Source organism: Mesoplodon bidens, assembly GCF_964165515.1.
Source record: "Mesoplodon bidens genome assembly, chromosome: 2".
In the NCBI taxonomy this organism is placed as follows: Eukaryota; Metazoa; Chordata; class Mammalia; order Artiodactyla; family Ziphiidae; genus Mesoplodon; species Mesoplodon bidens.
The window spans coordinates 72,585,728-72,609,094 of record NC_138177.1 but is presented as its reverse complement, the minus strand read 5'-3'; the positions used below and the strand labels follow the sequence as shown (position 1 = coordinate 72,609,094).

Below are 23,367 nucleotides of genomic sequence, written 5' to 3'. Positions count from 1 at the left end.
ACTCAACAACTATATTCTGATATCACTTATTAATGTTCCAGCTCCCAGCTTCCGGGATCCATTTGGAAATCATTATCCAGTTAAGGGTTCTATGCTGCTCTTTAACCACTTGTGCTTGGTTTTGCCTTTCCCTCTGTTTTCCCTACAAGTGGGCAACTCCCTTGAGAGCAAACATAGTAGCTCAACCCCCATGTCTTTGGTAGCCACACTACCCACGTTACAGATGAGGGAACTGAGGCCCAGAGAATTCAGTAGCAGACCTGTCATCACATAGCAAGTGGGAGATAAGAAAGATTGGAACCTGGTCTCCACCCAGTCACAACTCCCCCCAGCCCTCACCCCCAGCAGGCTCCGCTCATCTGGACCTGGCCTTCCCTGCTTTCTCCTGCTTCTTCTGGGACTGGTGATCTACACCTGGCAGCAAGAGAGCCGATGATGACATTTGGGATTCAGAGTTAGGATTGAATATTCAAGATAAAGTCCCTTCGAAGTTCATGTTTAGGATTGAGGCCATTGTGGTGGTGGTAAGGTGGGGGGACCCTTTGGAAAGGACCTAGAGTGAAATTTGGGGTGAGTTCCCCCCCTTCTTTCTCCTGCCTCTTTTCTCCAAAGATGGGGAGGTCTGAGCTAGGAAGGGTTAAGTGTGGATTTGCTTCCCCAGCCAGGAGGGGAAGCCAGGCCAGGCAGGGACTGGGGGGGCGGGGGGGGGTGGGGGGACGCTCAGTGGAGTGGGGGCTAAGGCAGTGGGAACAGCCAGTGTCCCGCACGTTTCATTGGCACACCCACCCTGCCTCTGCTTTTGGTTTGGAGAGTACAAGAGGGAGAAACAGAACAAGGCTTTTTATTTTGTCTGGGAAGCTGAAGGTGAGTGCCATGCCGTGGGGGAGAGGGCTGCAAGGAGGGGAAGCCATATCCTGAGTCCCTCAACTGGGTGCATCCTGTATACTCACCACACTGCCAGTCACCCCCCTAGAGATGGGAACCTAAGCATCCCCTTCCCGGTTCCTCTCCCTGAATACTCAAGAGTCCCTGCCTTAATCCCGCTCCAGCCCCTTGTCCCTCTGAAGCCAGCTCCAGAACCCAGAACAGAGGACCTGTCCAGCTCTGCTTCTCTTGCGCATCCTGATATCCTGGAGCTGTAGGAGTCAGCAACATAATTTAATTTCCCCCGTTGCTCATCAGAGAATAAGCTGTGGAGGCCACAGGGGAAGGGCAGGAAAGCACATGGGTTCTGGAGCCTCAGCCACTGCCACCTCTTAGGATGAGATGGTTGGTGGGGCCAGGGCCAGGATAAGGGAGGGGAGTAGAAGGCTGATTAGTAGAAGTCTTTGATGAGTCCTGAGGATGGAAGCTCCAGAGCCTGGGGTGGGGAAGCCTGGGGACTTGGGTGATCCTGTTTTGTGAGAAGGCCTGGCCCCTCCCCAGAGCCAGTGGCAAAGCAGACCTGGCCAGAGAGGAATGTAGAGATAAGTGCAGTGCTGTCCCTGCAGCCAGCAAGGTTGTGGGAGTCTTTGCTGTCCCTACCTCCCACCATCCCTTCTCTGGCTGAAACCAGGATAGAGACCCAACATTGGCTGTCCAGCCCCCAGCCCTGCTCCCCCTTTCAGGCCCCTCTGGGAACCACAAAAATCTGGGACCTGGTGTCCTGGCAATGTGATGAATGCATGCACAGCTCTGGTATCTGTTTTAAATTATCCATTAAAATAAGTACAGTCCTGGAAAAAAAAATAAGTACAGTCCTAGAGTTGGTGGGGTGGGGTGAGGAGTAGAAAGGGACTGAAGTGGGAGGAACCTAAGGCAGGCTCTTTTTCCAATTGCTTGAATCCAAAGGAAAGGGGCAGGAGATGGGCAGTGCCTGGGTCCAATTCTTGGCCTTCTCTGGGGCCTGTGGCTTGTTCCTTGGGTCTAAGACCCAATGGTTGGTTTTGAAGGCAGATTAAATTGGGGCAGAAGATAGGAAAAGAGCGACTCCAAACTCCTGGTCCCCACCCGAAGTTTGAGGGTGTAAAAGGAACTCAGGATCGAGAACTTTGCTGCAGCCCTCCCTCCAACCACCCCAGGGAACCCAGGCATTCTTCCCCACCCCACCCTGGCATCCTGAGATGCAGCTTTGAATGGACTGCCCACATTGGGGGGGGGCGGGGTAGGGGTGACTCACTATCACTATGGGGAGGAAAGGGGGAGCCAGTGGTGGAAGAAGAGTGAGTCACCCTGATGGGCACCAGCCTTAGCCCTCCCCCTACTTTCCTGGATCTTCCTGCCTGGCACCCTCCCTTGCTTTACACCCACTTTCCCTCTCTCCCCCGCCCTTTGCCCACCCACCCTCACCCCTTGGCTCTGCCCTCTATCCCCAAGGCCTGAGGGAGTTGGGGCAAACTTGTAGCTTGGAGCGCTGAGCAGGCAGGGACCTAGACGCGAGCTTCTGCTAAGCCTCGGGCACGCGGGGGTGCGCGAGAGAGGGTAGAGACCTACTCCGCCACCACCGCCGGGTGGTCCTCTCCCCTCCTCACCCCTCCCGCCCCCCCAACCCCCCCAACCCCCCGTGGGTATGCGACGGCCCCTTTAAGAGCAGTGGCCCCTCCTCCCATTCCCTAGACCTATTAGAGCCTTTGCTCGGGCGCCGGTGACTCAGAGTGTTCGCGGGAGCGCCGCATCCATACGGGCCAACCCAGATCCCGAGGTCCGACAGCGCCCGGCCCAGATCCCCACGTCTGCCAGGAGCCAGAGGAGAGCCAGCCAGCCGGCCGGCGAGCTCCCACCCCGAGCAGTCTCTGTCTTTCGGCCCGAGCCCCTTGCCCTTCCCGGGACCTCTGCCCCGCGGGCAGCGTTGCCACCCTGCCGGCCATGGAGACCCCGTCCCAGCGGCGCGCCACCCGCAGTGGGGCGCAGGGCAGCTCCACCCCGCTGTCGCCCACCCGCATCACCCGGCTGCAGGAGAAGGAGGACCTGCAGGAGCTCAATGACCGCTTGGCGGTCTACATCGACCGTGTGCGCTCGCTGGAGACGGAGAACGCAGGTCTGCGCCTTCGCATCACCGAGTCCGAGGAGGTGGTCAGCCGCGAGGTGTCCGGCATCAAGGCCGCCTACGAGGCAGAGCTCGGGGATGCCCGCAAGACCCTCGACTCGGTGGCCAAGGAGCGCGCCCGCCTGCAGCTGGAGCTGAGCAAAGTGCGCGAAGAGTTCAAGGAGCTCAAGGCACGGTGAGTGCGCCCAGGTGGCGGCGTGGGGCCGGGAGAGGCGCAGAGAGGGCGGGCGGACTGTCGCCCTTGCCGAGCTCCAGGCGGCTGATAACTTTGCGTTATAGTCTCCTCCCTCACCGGAACCGCCCCCAGCGGGTGACTGGCAGTGCCAAGGGAAATTGTCAAGACAGGACAGAGAAGGGAGGGGTCTCTGGGAGAGGGTGGGATATATAAGGTAACGGCCCGGGCAGCAGGGCCAAGTAAGGGCTGGTGGCAGGTCCACATTCTGTCAGGGTGGGATTTGCCAGTCATTTGGGGCCTGGGGGAGAGTCTTGGGCAAAGCGGAACTGGCCCTGCCAGGTCTAAGAAATCTGGGCACCCAGGACACTTTGGAGTGGGTGAAAGGCTCCTGTTAGAACTTTCTTGGCAGGCTTGGCACTGTGCCAACTTTGCCCAGCCTGGCTCTGAACACATGACACCCACTAAGACAGAGCTCCCAAGCTGGCAGATGTCCAGTGGTGCTGGAGAGAGGTCACCAAAGCAGGGTGGCCCCCTTTTTCCCCTGCAGGGGCATGGTGATGGCCCCCTCGGCACGACCCTTACCCGGGTTCTCTCTAAGAGTTGGGAAGCTCTCCTTCACTCCCTACCTGTCTGGGACCTTCCCTGGACTCTGACAGGCCCACCAAAGAGCTCCAGGAGAGTGGCTTCCCCACAGCTCTCACAGCCCTTGGCCTGCTTGGCCCAGGAATGCAAGGGAGGGAGGGAGACAGAGAGCAGAGGCTCCCAGCTCAGGAAGTTGTGCTATGCCCAGGTCTGCCTCCCTCCTTCCCCACCTTCCCCCATCCCACCCTCACCCTCTGCCTGGAGTCTTCCGAGTGTTGGGAGCTTGTCGCTCCCTGCCTCCCTCCTTGGGGTGAGCCGCTTTCATTTTCCCAGCCAAGCTGAGCAGCCTTTGCTCCGGCCCAGTCCTCTCAGCCGCTGACTTGTTGTTGTTGTTGTTCTTTGCCTTGTTCAACTACCAGAATATAGTGACATTTTTGAAATCCAGCCGTTGGAAGCTTCAGGCCACTCCTACCTTACCCATCCCTGCCCCACTCTACCGCACCCTACTTGGCTCCTCCCTCTTTTCTAAAAAGGCCTTTGGAGCTGGGAAGTTTAGGCCCTCTTCAGCTCCCCAAGAATTTGTTTTCTATGAAGACCTCAGCCAAAGAGCACTAAAGGTGCTTGGAGATCCCTGGTTGGGGTGGGGTATGGTTTGACTTTCCTTCTTTCCCTTGGCATCATCTTCTCCAGACTCATGCTCTTCTCAGAACCTCTGTGTACTCAGTGCTTTATACCCCTTCATGAGCCCCTAGCCCCAGGCATGGTGGGTGTGGCAGATCCATCATCCCCTTGTGAAGATTAGATGGAAATTGAAATTGTGTGGAGAGGCAGGGTGACTTGCCTGCCACCCCCAACTCTGGCTGTGGCTTGTGGGGATCTCAGTTCCCCGGCCAGACCAGGGATCGAACCCGGGCCATGGCAGTGAAAGCCCAGAATCCTAACCACTAGGCCACCAAGGAACTCAGGGTGACTTTATTTCCGTTGAAAGGGATCACTCCTGTCATTGTCCACTAGTGATAGGAGTAACTTAGTTAGCAGGACAGACAGGAGGCCAGCTAAGGGGAGTCCCAGAGAATTAGTGCTCTAAACTAGTCCACGCAACTACCAAACTACTACCTTGCAGATCCCAGTGAAGGGCACTGTCAGCAGATCTTTTTCTGGGGAAGGCATTGATCAGGGAACAGAACAGGTGGAGTCTACGGTCTCTCGCTAACCCAGCCACGCCAGTCTGTCTCCTCTGCCTCCTGGTGCAGCTGTCCGGGCCTGGGACACCAGGCGGGTGTGCACGCATGTGGAGCAGGGCCGGGGGTGGTGTGTGTACTTGTTATATTTAGCCACCTGCCTCTCTTCTCCCCCACTCATCCTGGCTGGGGAGGCTGGACTTCCGGAAAAAGGGGGGAGGGTTTGCACACCTGGATCCTAGGCTGATGGGAGGCAGGGTGGAGAGAAAGAGGGCTCAGGTTGGGGTTTCTGTCCTGTTCTATGTCCCCAGTGGGAGGAGCAAGGATTTGTTGCTCCCTTTTGCATCTGCTGTGCTCAGGGTGAGGTGCGGAGTAGAATGAAGAATTTGGGAGAGGGAGAAAGGCATTGTCCTAACTCCTCCCACTAAAGCCTAGAGAGAAAGTGTTGCCTGGTTTAATGTTTAGTTAGAGCTCAGAGTTCAGGGCCAGGCTTTGGGTTGGGATGCAGAGCTGTCTGTAAGATCTTGTGGGGATTCCTGGCCCAGCCTGGGTACCTGGACCACACCCAGGGGTTTGGGGCACCCTCTCATCAGGCTGGGTTACAGGCTGCAAGCAGAACGACTACCCCCACCCACAAACACATACACACATCCTCTCAATTCTGGAGCCCCAGGGATTTGGACACCTAAGTGCGGGAAGAATGAGGCGGTTAAAAGCATCAGGGAAGATCTGCCTGGGGTCCAGGCTTGGAACTAGGCCCCACCCCAAGCAGGACAGCTGGGTGGATGACTCAGATGCTGCCCCCCTCTCTCCCACCCTGGTGGCTTTACAAGAGACAGCAAGAGACAGGGTGGAGACAGCAGATGTCTGAAAGGGAGGGATGGGGGCCTGAATGTCTGCATCTTCTGCTCCCCACTCCCCACTGCATCCTGGAATCCTTTTCTGCCTCCTTCCTAGGGTTGTTCTGGTGGTGGTCTGGAACCGGGACTCATGACAGGCAGTATGCACAAGTAGTTCTAGAGTTGAGTCTAGAGTTATGGGCTTGGGCTGCGGGATGGTGCCCGGGTCTGTGTCTTCCCATGCGGAACTGGTGGAGGAAGGCTGAGTCAGAAGTGGGGAGATCCCAGCCCCACAAAGCAGAAGCGTCTCTTCCCCCGCAGACAAGGCCTGGGTGCTCAACGACTTCCTGAATTGCCCACCTTTTGCGGTCCTGGTTGGGACAGGCAGGGACCTGCCAGGCCCAGGTTCATCCAAGCTCTCATCAGGATAAGAAAAGCACAAGCCAGAGAGGTGTAGAGGCTTGTGCCATGTCACACAGCAAGGGAGTGACAGGTCAGGACCTGAGCACAGGCCTTCTGGTTCTTAGTTATGTGCTCGTACCATTAAACCTTACTTCTCTAGCTTAGGGGACAGGCTGGAGGATCTGGAAGGCGGGTTGGGATGACTGAGGCGCACTCCTGCAGTCTGGAGATTTTGCTCTGGGACCAGTGTTGTCTTAATGTTCTGCTGTCCTGCAGGGCCTGTTAACACTTGATCAATAGCCTTTGCCACATCCCATACCTGGAAAGACCCAGGACCCTGCCAGGCCATGGATCATGAGTCAGAGCTCAGGGAGGCTGGTGATTCCTGTCTTGAGACTGTCTTGGGACTTGTCATGGGAATTGTCTACCTGGATCTGCAGGAGGCTGTGCCCTTTGGCAGATACATGAGGATAACAGGGATGGAGGCCTTCGAAGGTACCTGGGCCCCAGTCCTCACCTGAGGGAGCTCCTGGTGTCATCTCTTCCCCCACCCCCACCCTGAAGTCCACATTCTTATTCAAATGGAAAGAAAAAGGTACAGCTAACCCTGGGGGCTGAGCAGTAAGTACTTAAGGAGCCCAAGAGAAACAAGAAAGACAGTAATTCCTGCCAGGGCCCCTGATTGCCTTCCCACCGATTGATGCCTCCCGGGCCCGGCACATCCCCTGACCTCCAGGAATCTGAGACTTACTCTTGCATGGGACGTGCCCATTGTCCCCACTCCCAGTCCCACCCCCAGTGATTCAGTAGCTCAGTGTCAGGGCTGAAGGCAGGGACAGCTGTGGGGACAACTGGTAGGAGATGCCTTTACCTACCAGCTGTGCCCTCTGCTCCCCCTCCCTTGCCTCCCTCCTCCCCAGCCCCTGACCACCTCTAGCAGCTGCAGCAGGCAAGACCAGGTCTGGCTCAGAGGCCCAGGGCAGTTCATTCCATTCTCACCTCCCTGAGCCCCACCCTGTGTACTGAAGATGACACAGGCCCAGCTCTAATATTCTTGGAGATAGCAGGAAAGAGGTTCTTTGGGGAAGGTTGCAGCATCTCCTACTGCTTAACAAGAGGCAAGGTGGTCCACCAACAAAATGACAGGTAGCAGGAGGTAGCGGAAACAGCCCTGGCCCTTGGTGTCCTTAGTTCTAGGCTTGGCCCTGCCGCTAAATTGCTGTGTGACCTTGAGCAAATCACCCCCCATCTCTGGATTTCCCTAGCTATAAAAGAAAGGGGTGGGCCTCTCTGGTGGCGCAGTGGTTGAGAGTCCGCCTGCCGATGCAGGGGATACGGGTTCTTGCCCCGGTCCGGGAGGATCCCATATGCCGCAGAGCGGCTGGGCCCGTGAGCCATGGCCGCTGAGCCTGCGCGTCCGGAGCCTGTGCTCCGCAACGGGAGAGGCCACAGCAGTGAGAGGCCCGCGTACCGCAAAAAAAAAAAAAAAAAAAAAGAAAGGGGTTAGGGCAGAAGGTCTCCAGAGATCCCTCCGGTTCCAGAGTAGTACAATGACCCAAAAGTGAGAAAACAGTCCTCTAAAATACCACGCTATAAGTTTGAAAATCGAATATAATTAATAACCAATGCTATTCAAAACAGAAATATTCCCCACAAGCTTGGAATTAAAAGTACTAACACCCTCCTCTCTTTCTCAGAGAAAGTTTGTGAGAAACAGTTAACTATTATGGCATTATATCCTTGGCTTATGCTTTGTTTTTACTGCTAGTAGGAAAGGACACTACGTTTTTAGTGCGTCTCCCTTCAGGACATGTCATGTAGGCTGTATCATGCAGGAGAGGGAGAGTCCCATGGACCTGTGTTGGGGAAGAAGGGAGGCTCTGGGGCGGGCAAGACTGTTACCTTAGTGCTGGCCAGGATTAGACAGCATGAGCCCGGAATCAGACGGAGGTGCAGGGGTGACCTTGAACTGCCCCCTTCTATCCTTCGTGCACCCGCAACCTGAGGCTGGGGCTGTGAGGAAGTCTTGGCCCTTAACAATCTCTCAAGGAAGGGGACAGTTTGGGAAGGAGGCGGGGCAGGGTGGGGGTACAGGAGCTCCCCCTGCCCGTTTGTGGGAGAGGAGGCTTGAATCCTGCCTGTCGAAACCAGGAATAATTCTGGCTGGAATCCCAGGCCCAGCAGAGGAGCTGAGTCACGGTAGAGGGCAGAGTAGAGAGTGGACGGGAGACCCTGAACTTGTCCAGTCAGAGAAGAAAAGGCAGAGGGATGGCCTTTTTTGAAAACTATGATGGGTGTTCTTGTTGAGTGGCAGCAAGAGGGATGAGGGCCTGAATCAGATGAGGGACAGATGGAGGGGAGCAGAACACAGGAGTCCCTTTAGGGACTGGCTCAGGGGAGTTAGAGACCCTTAATTTCAAGGGTCCCAGACCTGGGCAGTTGAGAGGGGGCTGTTTGGGATTGCCAAGGCACCCCCTTCCTCCTCCCGAAGCTCCAACGCTGCCACCCTCTGCTGGCTGGGAGAGAGCATTGTACCTTCCCAGGCTGGAGTTGGAATGCAGTGGTACCAGAACTCCTCGGCCCTCCCCCACTTCCTCTCTCCATCTTGGGGTGCGGCTCCCACCCCCTTCCCGCTGTTGTCAGGGTTAATAACCACGAGCCACCAGGCGGAGGGTTAATACGTCCTAAGAAGGGACTGCTGAGTCACCTTCTTGTAGGGATCCCCTAAATGTCCCACCTTATGGCCAGTGGCCTCCCTCCCTCCCACCCCCAGGACATCCTACCTCTTCCCAGGCCTTCCGTCCCCCCTCCATGCCCCCACTTCTTTTGGTATGTTCCCAGGCCTCAGCCCTGCATTTTTATGACAACACAGGAATAATTTCTGGAGAAACAGGCCAGGAAGAAGGAAAGTGGAGTTTGGCTCGGGACCTGGAGGGAGCGGTAGGTCAGGAAGCCCGCTGCCTGTTGTCCAGAACCCCAGCGCCCTGGCCTCTGGCCGCAGGCCTCTCCTGCCTCTGCACAATGCCACGTTGATACACCCAGCAGCTGTGACTCAGGCCTGGCCCCCTGCCAGTCCCAGCGCCTCTGCTGGAGTTGCGTCTGAACGTGTCAACAGGCCTCCTGTCCCCCTTCTCAGCACCAGTTCCCCCATCCCAACCCTCCCTCTGCTTGGAATTAGACCTGGCTTTGTCTGGGGCGAAGACAGCTGGGAGCCTGGTGGCTCTGGAAGGGGATCTGAGGACCCTCAGACCCCGAGCATATGTGGCAGGTGTCACGCCCAAGGGAGGCGTGCGGAGGCAGAGCCCTGCCTGCTGTGGGTGCATGTGCCTGTATGGGGAGGCCCATGCACCCACATACTGGGGGTCGACCTCTACCATGTGCTTTCCAGGTGCAGGACATTCAGAACTTCACAGGGTGGCGTTTGGGGGAGGCTCAAGGGGCTTCTAAGTCCCTGGAACACCTGCCCCCCTCAGTTCCTCTCTTCAAGGTCTCCTTTCCAGAGAGGGCTGGTGCCTTGAATGCCAGAGTGGGGAACCAGATGTCCCAGCCTATCCACGTCCTGCCCATACCTGAAAGTGATGGCAGACCCACAGACCAGCCAGGAACCCAAGCAGTGGTTACTTTTGGGGGTGGGGGACCGTCAAACTTCATGGCTCCACACACAGCTGTGGGAGTAGCTGATGTTTGAGGGCTGTTTCACTAAGTCTCTGTATCATCACTCTCAGACTGGGGAGGCTCCCAGCAATTGAGCTGGGAGTGTCGAAGTGTCTTCCAGGCTCTCTCCCTGGGTGTCTCAGTCTACTTTCTTCGCCCCCTGTGTGTGTCATGCCATTTTCTGTGTCTGTCTCCATCTGTTGCGAGTGTCCTCAGGTGACCGGATGGGCAGGGTTTTAGGGTCTGAGGCTGCTCTTCTCCAGGCCTCGGTTTCCCCATCTGTAAAAGGGCAGGAGTTGGTCCAGGAGGAGGTCCCCCTAGAAGCCTTGAGCTCCTCCTAGTCTCAGGGCATTTGGGGACATACAGAAAAAGCCCCGAGACACACTTGTTACTGGAAAGAGAATAAACCAGCAGATAAAACAACAGCTGAACGCACTTGGAAGAGGAGAGAGGGCTGGGACTGGATCTGGAGGCGCAGGGCTGAGGCGGGGCTCAAACGGAGGTGGGGGCGTGGATTTGGATAGGTGGAGGGAGGGAAGGATACATTTCAGTTTGGGGAGCTGCTGGAACAAAAGGAGGAACGTGCGGCCGGCTTGGGGTGGCTGTTGGAGACGCCCCATCACCTCGCAGGGAGTCAGCCTGGGCCGAGGTCTAGACCCCTGGGAGGAGAGGGGAGAACTCTCGCCAAGCCAGGAGGGCTGGGACTCACTGCTCTGCCCCCAGCCCTGCTCTGCCCTGCCCAGCCACAGGGGGCTCCCTTTCTTGTGAGGCAGGAGACGCTCGGGGGCTCAGGGCCCTTTGTGCTCCTGCCTCCCCTCCCCCTCCTCCCGTCTCAGACCGGCGGCGATGGGGAACTCGGAGGGCCGGTGAGGCTGGGGCGTGGCCAGTGAGGGGACAGGGGCGGGTCTGAGGGAGCCCCGGCTGGGCTGGTCCGACTCCTCCACCGCCCCCTGGCCGTCTGCCCCTCCCACTTCTCATTTTTAGCCCTAGCCCGTTGTCGCTGCTCCCCATGTCTCTTCCTCAGCTCAGCGGAGGAAATGGGGGCCTCTCCCTCGGGGCCTAGCAAGTTGCTCCCGGCAAGCGGGCCCAAACAGGCCTGCGGCCGGCCGGCCCTGGCTTCCATATCTGGCATCCGAGCTGGGCTGAGGAGGGTGACTCAGCGGGCGGGTCAGCGCCTGGCCCAGTGCCCACCTCAGCCCCTTTGCTGTGCTGCGTGCCTTTCTCCCTCCCCCCCCGCCCCCCCAGGCAGCCCCCAGAGTCCTGGCCTGCAGTGGCCCTGGAGCCTGGCTTCCCTATCCCACCAGCCAGCCTCAGCGTAACAGAGCCCCAGCCTGGGGCCACAGCGCCAGCTCCCAGGTCTCATTTCTACCTTACTCTTTTCCTCTCTGCTCTCCTGCCCTCCCCCACCCCACTCGTCCCTCCTTCTGCGATCAGATATGCCAGACGTGGGAAGAGTTAGAAACAGGATGCCCAGCCCTTCTTGCCTCATGAGCCCGCTGGGATGGAGCCACTCCTGTGTGGGAGGAGCCTGGCGGATGGGAGGGAGAAGCCGGCAACCCACTGGCATGGCACGGGGCCTGGGGCAGAACGTAGGTAAAGCCAGGGTCTCCCCTGTGAGCGCCAAAGGATTTCCCGACCCCTGCCAGAGTACTGTGTGCTTGAGGATGAGTCACCTGTGGAGCCCCTGGTTCCCACCCTTCCAGCTCCCCTTGCCTGCCCCACCCTGTCCTCCCTGCCAGCCCAGTCCTCCCTGCCCTAGCTGTGGGGCAGCAGCCAGCATGTACCCTGCTTTCCCACCGCCAGCCCTCAGTGGGCTCAGGCACGGGCAGCAGCACCACTCTGGGGCTGAACGCCTGGCCAGTGTCTGCTGGGGGTCCCTGCTAGGGCTGAAGACCCCAACTGGGCATTTGGAGCTGGTGGTCAGGCAAGACTGGGGAGGAGGTTGGAGAGGCACCGGGTTCCGCACTGCCACCCCCAGCGGTCTCTTGGCGAGTGCTTGTGGCTCCCTGGCCACAGAGCTCCTGAGGTCTGAGTCATGAGCCCATGGGCGACAGCAGCTGCTTCCCCACAGAGTGGAGCTCCCCAAACACGGCTGAGAAAACCACAAAGGCTCTTCCTTGCTCCCCTCTCTTTGCTTGGGGTTTCCCTCATCTGCAGTCCTTTCATCACGTGTCTTTTAAGCGCCGATCAAAGCCTCCAGGAGGGGAAGGAAAATCGCCCCCTTAATTTCTCTGGAGGCCATTAGAGCACGGGAGGTAGAGCAGCACATCAGTGATTTCCACCTCTGCTCCCGACTTGCTGTAGGACCCTGGAGGGACCCTGGACGAAGCTCTCTGTGCCTGTTTCCTCACTCACGTAGTATTAGCACCTATCTCAGTAGGGAAGCTGTGGAGATTAAGTGAGTTAATATTATAATATTTAGAGCAGTATCTTGTACGCAATTAGGTGTGTTTGCTGTCATTATATGATTATGAGTATTAGTCTGAGTATCAGTATTAATATGAGTATTACTACCACCCCACCTTTGGGAGCAGTAGGAACTGAAGAGGTTATACTGAAGGACAAAGTCCTGCAGTTGTCAGGCTGTGTGAGCCCCCGAGGACAGGGACTGCGCAGCTCCGTTGTTTTCCTCTGTCAGCGCTGCGTTGCACTGCCACAGGAAAGGTATTTCCAAGGAGAACTTCTGATGTTCCTCTTCTGGTGTCTGAGGAGGCCAGGGAGGCGGGACTAGGGAAGAGACACCCTTGAGATGCCTTCCGAAAGCATCACGGCGCTCCTTCCTGCTTCTCCCAGCTCAGGCTGGCTGGATCTGGGAGCCCTCTTTCTCCTGCTGGCTTCTCTGCTCTCTCTAGACCTGTGGCTTGGGGGGGGGGGAGGGGAGGGGGAGGAGGAGTCCTGATCAGCAGCCAGAATTAACTGTGACCGCCCCCCACCCCCAGTCCCCATAGCTGCTTGCTGTGCTTGACACTGGGTCACTCACCTTCCTCCTCTGTGCCTGACACTGGGTCACTCACCTTCCTCCTCTGTGCCTCAGTTTCCTCATCTGTACAAGGAGGGAGTTAAGCTGAACGTATGCTCAGCTCCTTCTAGTTCTCTAAATTCTGAGAGCCTCCCAGGATGGCCAGCTGCAGCCGTTAGCCTGCAGGGTAGAGAGGCCTCTTGGCTGGGAAGTCCCTGCCAACCTTGGAGTCAGCCCAAGGGGCTCGGAATCTATGTCTGCTGCGTCGCTTCGCTTTACCAGCGGTTTTTCTTCTTTTTCCCTCCTCGCCCCGCAGCTGCCTCAGCTTCGGAAAAGTTTTGAAGTCATGGAAAGTTGGGGCTATGCTCCCAGCCAGGGGCTGGGCCGGATGGCAGCCAAAACCTGAGCTGGGTTTTGACTTTATTTTTAGCTTTTCTGGCTGAGACGGAGGAGGGGAGACATCCTCCAGATCTGGAAGGGCCTCTTTTCACAGGAGACAGACGCTGTTGCATTAAACAGCTTGTTCTGAGATGTGGCCAGAGGCCTGGACAGAGCAAGCGTGCAGGCTGGGGGTGCTCCCCCCAGGTCTTCGGGTCCTTCCCTTGCCTGTCTGGGCGTTGCTCTGTCCCCCTCCCAGTGGAGCCCAGTTGGAGGGGAGGTGGCTCCTGTTTGAAATCTAAGCTGGTGGCAGGAGAACACCGTCTCAGTCTCGGGCCCTCCGTCCAGAGCTGCCTCCAGTCTAGCCTTCTCCATCCTGCTTCACAGTGAATTGTTGGGTCTCCTGGAGCTGAGGGCTTTGGTGGCAGGAGAAAAATGTTGGCAGGGCCACTTTTCTCCTTTCTAGGTTAGAATTTTTTCCCCCTGCCCACGTTTGGTTTTCCTTTTTTCCATCTGCCATGGTAGGTTCATGCTTGAAGTCTGATGAGTTACAGATGGCAACTGGGACCAGGCCCCTTGGCTCTTTCCTTCCACTCCCTGGGTCTAGTGGTTTCTCTCACCACACATTGCTGAAGGGATCATTACAACTGAAAAGTTCTTGGGTTCCCCAGAGGTCTTTAAGAAAATAGGATCCCTCTATTTCTCTAGGTCACTCTCCAGCAAAAATCATCAGCGACCCAGAAAGGGAAGGGAGGTGGCAGAGGCAACCCCTGTTTGGTTGGTTCTAGCTAAAGCTTTACCCAGTTTGAGGAGTGGGGAGGTTCAAGGCTGGAACCCAGATGGACCTGGAGGCCTGGGGGTCACATCTGGAGCCAGATGCTGAGGCCTGTGGTCCATGTGTCAGGCTCAGCATTCTCAGGCTCTGATGAGGCCCAGAGGGAGGGAGGCTGGAACCCCTGTGCTCTGCCCAGATCAGGGAACCCAGACTGGGTCTGAGAAAGGGAAGGGTCAGTACCATGCCTGGTTGTCCTCATCCCGGGTCTCCCTGAGCTTTTTTTTTTTTTTTTTTTTTTTTTTGCGGTACGCGGGCCTCTCGCTGTTGTGGCCTCTCCCGTTGCGGAGCACAGGCTCCGGACGCGCAGGCTCAGCGGCCATGGCTCACGGGCCCAGCCGCTCCGTGGCATGTGGGATCTTCCTGGACCGGGGCACGAACCCATGTCCCCTAGCATCGGCAGGCGGACTCTCAACCACTGCACCACCAGGGAAGCCCTCCCTGAGCTTTAACCAGACTTTCCCTCCCAGCAGTCCCCGGTGTGTAAAAGGGACTAGGGGAGGTGACAGACACCTTTAGGTCTCAAACTGATAAGTGTTAGGGACACACAGACCCAAGGCCTAGGAGCCTGGCTGTCTGGGTACCCGCAGGGAAGGAGGCTTGGCTGAATGGAAGGTGGGTGGAGTGGGGGGAGAAGGTTAAGGCCCTCTGTGGGAAGGGGCAGGAGACAAAGGTGGCTCTGTCTCTTTGGGAAGGAATGGGAGGGGAGAGAGGGAAAAGCATTCATCTCACGGGATCGAGCTTTGCCCTTGGCCCCAGGCACGTTCCTGAGTACTGAGTCATGGGAAGGGTAGAGAAGCAGGAAGGGGGTTTTGGGGACCTTGGGGGAAGTGGGAGTCCAGCCCCAGCGGCAGGGAGATGCAAACAAACCAAAGTCAAGGATGCCCTCCCCTGGCAGTTTGAGGGATAGCAGAGCCAGGCCCCACAGCTGACCTCCCAGAACCTGACTTCTCTCTCTCCCTGGGGGACCTGGCTCTCTCTAGGAACACAGACTTCTCCTTTTAAACCCACTCTTCCTTGGCTTCTTTAGCAATACCAAGAAGGAGGGAGACTTGATGGCTGCCCAGGCCCGGCTCAAGGACCTGGAGGCTCTGCTCAACTCCAAGGAGGCCGCACTGAGCACTGCTCTCAGTGAGAAACGCACGCTGGAGGGGGAGCTGCATGACCTGCGGGGGCAAGTGGCCAAGGTGAGGCCCGCCCGTGATGCCACCTGACATCTGTCCCCCCTCCCCTGACAAATGCACACTCACTCTTCCACCCCAGGCCCCCTCAGGAAGTGCCCGGTCTGACCTGTCACGTGGCATCAGAGCCATTCCCATGTCCTACCATCGTTGCACCCATCCAGACCATATTGCATCCTCCTCTGCTGCCCATCTTGTCTAGCACGGTGAATTTAAAAGAATCCACAAGCCATTTCCATTTAACTTTGCAATGAATTGTGCCTGTCCCTGGATCCCTCCTGGTTTGGCCCTGCTATAGAGAGCCATGATCTCTCTGGGAGGCAGGAGAGGATGTAGACTGTCCACAGAGCCCTGATCAGGAGCTGATGGTTGATCACATATGGATGCACGTTCTCAGTGCTCAGCATGTATACGATGATCTTTACTTTCAAAACGCTTTGCTATCTACTCTAGCCTCTAATCTCTCATGTTACAAGCTAAGGAACAGAATCAAAGAAGCTGGCTTGTTCCCAGTCTCACAGCCACATCTGCTCAGAGTAGGGCCAGGACTAGAGACAGTCACCAAGCTTCTGTCCTGGGCTCTCTTCCCTCCCAGGCCCTGCTGCCACGGTACACCGTGGAGAGACCAAGAGAAGCCAGCAGGTTGACAAGAAAACCAAGGCTGGGCCATTCTCCTCCCAGGTCCTGCCCCCAGCCCTTCCCAGCTGCACTGCCCAGCTTGTGCTTTCTAAGATGAAGATCTAAGACAGGTGCGCCCCTGCTCGAGCTTCAGAGGATTGTTTCGTGGCAGATAAGGGCGCGTCTCTCTATGATCAAGCCCCTGCCTTCCAGTTTGGCCACCTCTGCTATCACTCTACCCCCTGAGCCCTGTCCTTCAGGCTTCAGCAGTACTGAGCCTTCTGGAGATGCTGAAGTGCACATGTGTGCCTTCATCCCTTTGTGCCTTTGCACTTGGCTCCTGTCTGCCTCACTCACCTGTCCTTCAGATCTCAGCCTCTTAGAGGCCTTCCCGGAAGCCCCCTCTACCAACCCAGGCACACTTTGGTTCCTTCCCTCATATTCCTTCTGTACTTTGGATATACTTCCTTTATAGCACTTGCTATGTTGTGCCAGAGAAAGGAGGTACTGTCTTTTTTTTCTTAGCACAGTACCTACCCAGAATCATTACTGTGAGGGAATAAATATATTATTACCTCTGTGGGTATCCAAGGCTCTCACTCCCCTAGACCTGTTTCTGCACATATAAAGGGATGTGCTGGGCGCAGCCCACTTCTCAGCTTCCTTCCAGCTCTGATGTCCTATGATCCCTCTCCCTGACCTCTGCCCCCTTCCTCTCAGCTCGAGGCAGCCCTGGGTGAGGCCAAGAAGCAACTTCAGGATGAGATGCTGCGGCGGGTAGATGCTGAGAACAGGCTGCAGACCCTGAAGGAGGAGCTGGACTTCCAGAAGAACATCTACAGTGAGGTGGGAACTGCGCCCTGCAGACCGGAGGACCAGGGCTGGGTGGTGACAGACGTCAGAGCTGGGGCTGGGGGATCAGCTGTGTGCAGAGCTCCCTGCCTGACTCCCTTGTACTAGTGGATGGGGATTTGGGGGGTGGCCAGCCCCCAGGTTAAAGTGGGGCTTTACAGTGACTCCATTCAGGGTTAGGACTGGGCTGGGAACTTGGGTTTCATCCTTGAAGGACTAGTTCTGATTTTGGTTTCTGGGTCCAACCCTTCCAGGAGCTTCGTGAGACCAAGCGCCGCCATGAGACGCGCCTGGTGGAGATCGATAATGGGAAGCAGCGTGAGTTTGAGAGCCGGCTGGCGGATGCCCTGCAGGAGCTGCGGGCCCAGCACGAGGACCAGGTGGAACAGTACAAGAAGGAACTGGAGAAGACCTATTCTGCCAAGGTGCTCATTCTCCCGTGGCTCCTTTGCTGCCTCTGCCCCCAGCAGCCCTCCACCTGCCCACCCTGAGATGTCCTGTGGGAGATCAGGAGGACGGTGACAGGAGCTCAGGGTACCCGGGACCTGAGGCTGCAGCAGTGATGCCCTTCTCAGGTCCCTCCTGCCTTTGGTCGCTGCAGCCCTAACCCTGTGTCCTCCCCTCCAGCTGGATAATGCCAGGCAGTCAGCCGAGAGGAACAGCAACCTGATGGGGGCCGCCCACGAGGAGCTGCAGCAGTCCCGCGTCCGCATTGACAGCCTCTCCGCCCAGCTCAGCCAGCTCCAGAAGCAGGTGATGCCCCCACCCTGCCCCTCCCCATCAGCCAATAGTCTGGGCAGGATGTCAGGATGTCAGGTGGAAGTCCTGAGGAGGGGAGTGTAGTGGACAGAACATGCCCCCAGGACCACAGGCTGAGTAAGAAGCCTAGGATTTGGAGTCAGATGACCTGTTTGCTGTTCCAGGACTACCTCTTATCTCACCTGTAAGACCTTCGCTTCTCAGAGCCTTGGTTTTCCCATTTGAATATGGAGATCATTCTTATCCTCCCTAACTCCTAGATCTGACCCGAGACCCAGTGTGAGGTGTTAGAAGCATCAGTATTCTTCTAGCTGGCTGTGCCACTTGTGGCAGAGGAAATAGATTCTAGCCTCAGATTAAGAGATTTCAGTTGGATATTGAGAAAGCCTCCCTCAGTCGTCGCCAGCCAGCCAAGGCCACATTAGAGCCATAAAAGGCTCTGATGGGAGCCTGGATATCCTGGGGAGGATAGCTGGGTGTCCCCTGCCCCTTACCTCTCCATACTTGGGGCCCTTGGGAGCTCATCAGACCCCTGCCCCCCGTCACCCAGCTGGCGGCCAAGGAAGCAAAGCTGCGGGACCTGGAGGACTCGCTGTCCCGTGAGCGGGACACGAGCCGGCGGCTGCTGGCGGACAAGGAGCGGGAGATGGGGGAAATGCGGGCAAGGATGCAACAGCAGCTGGACGAGTACCAGGAGCTGCTGGACATCAAGCTGGCCCTGGACATGGAGATCCACGCCTACCGGAAGCTCCTGGAGGGCGAGGAGGAGAGGTGGGCTGTGCGGGAGTCGGGGAGGTGCTAGCGGCCGCCTCCGGCCTGCCACCAGCCTTGACTAGGCCCCCCATCCTGTCTCCCCCTCCGCAGGCTACGCCTGTCCCCCAGCCCCACCTCGCAGCGCAGCCGCGGCCGGGCCTCCTCCCACTCGTCCCAGACGCAGAGCGGGAGCAGCATCACCAAAAAGCGCAAGCTGGAGTCCACGGAGAGCCGCAGCAGCTTCTCCCAGCACGCTCGCACCAGCGGGCGCGTGGCCGTGGAGGAGGTGGATGAGGAGGGCAAGTTCGTACGCCTGCGCAACAAGTCCAATGAGGTAGTCCCCCAGGTTGGGTCTAAGAGAATGCATCCAGGTTAGGGAGAAAACCTGGAAAGTGAAGGGATGGAGTTTGCGGGGAGGGCTGTTCCTCCCATCAGAGGCAGACCAGGGCAGTGTGGGTATCTCCTCCACACTCTGGTTCCAGTCCTGGCTCCGGGACTCATCAGTGGCAGTGAGACCTTTGGCAATTTATTTAACCTCTCAGAGCATCGGTTTCCTCATCTGTAAAATGGGCATAATAATAGTCCCTAACCCTTTGAATTCTTGGGACATGAAAGTACTGAGTGTGTTTGGCACAGCACAAGAGCCCATAGATGTAGCTATTATTTATCCTTGAGGGGGAAGGCAGTGAGGGGCGGAATAGAGTGAGATAAACCCAAGAGGCTGAACGAGCCTCCCCCAACCTTCCCCTTCTCTCCCTGGCAGGACCAGTCCATGGGCAACTGGCAGATCAAGCGCCAGAATGGAGATGATCCCCTGCTGACCTACCGCTTCCCGCCAAAGTTCACTCTGAAGGCTGGTCAGGTGGTGACGGTGAGTGGCAGGGTGTTTGGGACTCTGGGGTGGCCTCGGGTGGGGATGGGTTGGCCTGAGGATGGGAGTGCTGGAGTGAGCACCCTCCTCTAATTCTCCCTCCCCCAGATCTGGGCTGCAGGAGCTGGGGCCACCCATAGCCCCCCTACCGACTTGGTGTGGAAGGCACAGAACACCTGGGGCTGTGGAAACAGCCTGCGCACGGCTCTCATCAACTCCACTGGGGAAGTGAGTATGCTGCAGGCTGGCCTCTTACTGGACAAAGCTCCCCTGACGGCCAAAGTAGGAGCTAGCTGCCCCCAACCCAAAGGGGCCAATTCAGGGCCACTTTCTCCCAGCTCTCCTGTGCAGTCCCAGGCCCCAAACTCTCCACCCAGTGTGCAGACCCAAAGCTGCCTCCCCCAGCAGCAGGAAGGGTGGAGGTTAGACAGTGAGGATTGTTAAGGCAGACCATGCTCCTGCCCAGAGAGTCTGACAGTGTCACCCTGGGGTAGAAACAAGTTCCTTAGCTCCAGTACCACAGAGGACAGAGTAAGCAGCAGGCTGGACAAAGGGCAGGCCACTCGAAGGTTCTTAGGTGGTCACTGGGTTGGGTATGCTGCACACTCCTCCCCTGGCCCTGAGCCCCTAACCCCTGGGGCTCTCGTATCCCCGGCAGGAGGTGGCCATGCGCAAGCTGGTGCGCTCAGTGACTATGGTTGAGGATGACGAGGATGAGGATGGAGATGACCTGCTCCATCACCACCACGTGAGTGGCAGCCGCCGCTGAGGCCAAGCCCACGCTGGGGCACCCAGCCAGGCCTGGGGACAGCCTCTCCCTGGCCTCCCCGTGCCCCAAAAATCTTTTCATTAAAGAATGTTTTGGAACTTCACTTGCTGCCCTGGCTTTTCTTCTCTCTCCTCCCTATACCTTGAACAGGGAACCCAGGTGTCTGGGTTCCCTACTCTGGTAAGGAAGGGAGTGGAACTTTCTGATGCCATGGAGTCTTCCCATGGGAGCAGTGGACAAGGGTCTGGATTTGCCTCCTGGGACAGGGATGGGAGGACAGATGTGGGGCACCCAGCCCTGCCTCTCTCCCCCAATTTCTGTTGCATGCATCTCCCTTCTTGTCTCCTCCCCATTCCTGTCACCTGCATGGCCTCTCATCTCCCCCATTTTTCCTGGGAGAACGGTCTCTCTCACCCACCCCACTTCCCAATTAATTTTGCATGCCTGCTGCTCTACCAGCTTGCTCACTCTCTCTCCTTTCCCTCTTAAGCTCAGAGTAGCTAGGACAGAGTCAAAGCCACAACTCCCATTCCCTGTCTTCTGTCCCCAAGTCTTCCTGACCCTGCCCCCTTTTGTGTCCTCCCTTCCCAGCCCCGGCCCCCTAAGCCCTATCGCCCACCTGCCGTTAGGTTAGGTTAGGTTAGGTTAGGTTAGGTTAGGTTACTCGAGCGCAGAACCCCACCTTCCCGCCTGGCAACTGGGAGCCTGCAGGAGCGCGGAGCCTGGGTGTTGGGCCTGAGCAGTCAGTCTCACACTCGCCGTCAGGCCTGAGCCTTGTCTCCCTCCTCAGGGCTCCCACGGCAGCAGCTCGGGGGACCCCGCCGAGTACAACCTGCGCTCGCGCACCGTGCTGTGCGGGACGTGCGGGCAGCCTGCAGACAAGGCGTCTGCCAGCAGCTCAGGAGCCCAGGTGGGCGGATCCATCTCCTCTGGCTCCTCCGCCTCCAGTGTCACAGTCACTCGCAGCTACCGCAGTGTGGGGGGCAGTGGGGGTGGCAGCTTCGGGGACAGCCTGGTCACCCGCTCCTACCTCCTGGGCAACTCCAGACCCCGACCCCAGGTGAGTTGTCCCTCTGCCTCCACACCCCCACAGGCAGGGGGGCCCTGGTCCCTGAGGATTAGGGTGGCCCTGTGGGGGGAGAGCCTTCTCTTCCGCAGCCCGGGGGAGTGGGAGCCTCCTCCCCGAAGCCCAAGATCCTAGACGGTCGCTCCCGCGTCCTGCCCCTCCTGTCTGAGCCCCAGATTGGAGGGCAGGGGCGGGGCGGGGGGGTAAGGGGAGGGAGGGTATGGGCCAGGTGCTGCGGCTCACACCTCTCCCCTTCTCTCTTCTCTCTTAGAGCCCCCAGAACTGCAGCATCATGTAATCTGGGACCTGCCAGGCAGGGATGGGGGCGGAGGCCTCCTGCTTCCTCCTCACCTCATGCCCCACCCCTGCCCTGCCCCTCCTGGGAAGGGGCTTGAAGCCAAAGAAAAATACCCCTTCGTTTTTTCTTCTATGTTTTTGTTTTTTCTAAGAGAAGTTATTTTCTACAGTGGTTTTATACTGAAGGAAAAACATAAGCCCCCCCAAAAAGCGCATCTATCTCAATCCCCCCCTTTTTTTCCCTGCTTCTTGGAAACTCCATATCTGCCTTAAAACCAAAGAGGGAGCCAAGGGAAAGGGATGCTTTTTACAGAGCCTAGTTTCTGCTTTTCTGCCCTGCCTGCTGCCCCCATCCCGGGGACCCTGTGACATGGTGCCTGAGAGGCAGGTGTGGAGTCTTCTCCGCCAGCCTCCGAGGGAGTAGGGCTGAGCCAGGCCCCTGGGCCATCCCCCATCGTTCCATTACACCTGGCTGAGGCTCCTCTGCCTGCCCCGCCCCCAGTTCCCCCCTGCCCCCAGCCCCGGGATGACTTGATTCTCCCAGGTACCAGCTGCGCTTGCTTTTTCTGTATGTTATTTAGACAAGAGATGGGAATGAGGTGGGAGGTAGAAGGAGGGTGAAGAAAGGTTAGAATGAGCCTGCCGTCACCCAGCTTCAGAGCCAAGGGTGGGCTCTGCCCAGTCACTGGAGGTCGAGGTCAAGTACCCACTTGAACGGTGGGAGGGGAGGAGGGAGAGGGAGGCTGACTAGAATGGGGGAGAGCCTGCTGGGGCCCCACCGCAGAGGAGGAAGGTGAGGAAGGGTCAAGGGTGTGTGGCAGTGGATTTTGGCAAACACTAAGGAGCCCCTTGCCTCCCATTTCCCATCTGCACCCTTTCTCTCCTCCCCAAATCAATACACTAGTTGTTTCTACCCCTGGCTGCTGTGGTGTCTGTCTTTGTTGGTGGGCGTCACTGTGTGTTCTGAGGGGCAGACACACACACACACACAAATGTCACTCAGCCACTGCATCCTCACACCGCCCAGCCTTGCCCCTGCTCTAGGGAAGATACGACAAGGCCCTCAGAGCTTCAGATGCACATCTGGGCACCCAGCGGTGGCTGATGGGGAGAGGCTCTGACCTGAGCATTGCCCACCCAGTGCAGGGCTCTCCCTCCATAAGTCCCTCAGAGAAGCAGAGGCCTGAAGGAGAGCATTTCCTTCCAAGCTCTCTTCAACCAGCCAGCACTTAGCGAGCACCTTCTTTGTGCTGCACCCTGAACTCAGTGTGAATACTGAGACATATGATGATATGGACCCAGTCTGAGGGTGGTGACATCTCAGGACCTGGGGCAAAGACAGATGGGGAGGAGGGAATAGAAGCCAGTGAGAGCAGCAGGAAAGGGGAAGGACTGACTTTGCAAACAAGCAGTTAATGTCCCTCTGCGCCACACTCCATGCTCAGCTCAGGGACGGGGAAATGGACAAGACAGTGTGTTCAGTGTCCTCAGGGACCTTACATTCCACTGGGAGCCAGAAAACGTGGACTGCTGTGGACAAAGGGACGTGTCAGGCGGAGTAGGAGCCTCAGAGAGGGAGCCTATCATCTGGGGGAATGAGGAGCCCAGACTGAGGGAAAGGGCCCCAAACAGGGAAAATGAGCTATAGGAACTAAACTTTCTCTGGCCCTTTATAAATTCCAAAGCATCTCTGCGCTATTTCATTTGACCCTCATACTCTCTTGACAGGTGGTTATTGTCCCCTTTGCCCCTGGAAATGGGGGCTCAGAGTTAACTCGACAAGACCACACAGCTAGTAGATGGCAGAGAGCCCAGGGTCCTGGCTGTAGACCCCTACTTCTGTGACACTATGCTCCCCCTCTGAAAAGAAAATAGTGATGATAAAATATAAGTTTATATTCCCTGGGACAGAGGAGTTGAGCCTGCAGTCAAAAGTCAGTGAGAAGGGGCTTCCCTGGTGGCGCAGCCTGCCAATGTAGGAGACACGGGTTCAAGCCCTGGTCTGGGAAGATCCCACATGCCGCGGAGCAATGAAGCCCATGCGCCACAACTACTGAGCTTGCACTCTAGAGCCCGCGTGCCACAACTACTGAAGCCCACGCGCCTAGAGCCCGTGCTCCACAGCAAGAGAAGCCACCGCAATACAGCAAGAGAAGCCACCGCAATGAGAAGCT

The 23,367-nt window shown here is 57.5% G+C and overlaps 1 protein-coding gene across 1 annotated transcript; it reads left to right on the top strand.

The window, feature by feature from the left end:
- Positions 1-2,557: 2,557 nt before the first annotated feature.
- On the top strand, positions 2,558-22,106 carry LMNA (lamin A/C). Its single transcript, XM_081223799.1, has 12 exons — positions 2,558-3,200; positions 15,058-15,214; positions 16,547-16,672; positions 16,933-17,103; positions 17,306-17,431; positions 17,988-18,208; positions 18,302-18,524; positions 18,954-19,061; positions 19,170-19,289; positions 19,720-19,809; positions 20,621-20,890; positions 21,168-22,106. Exons 1-12 carry the CDS (start codon positions 2,845-2,847, stop codon positions 21,192-21,194), a joined length of 1,995 nt encoding a protein of 664 aa, XP_081079925.1. The 5' UTR covers positions 2,558-2,844; the 3' UTR covers positions 21,195-22,106.
- Positions 22,107-23,367: the final 1,261 nt, after the last annotated feature.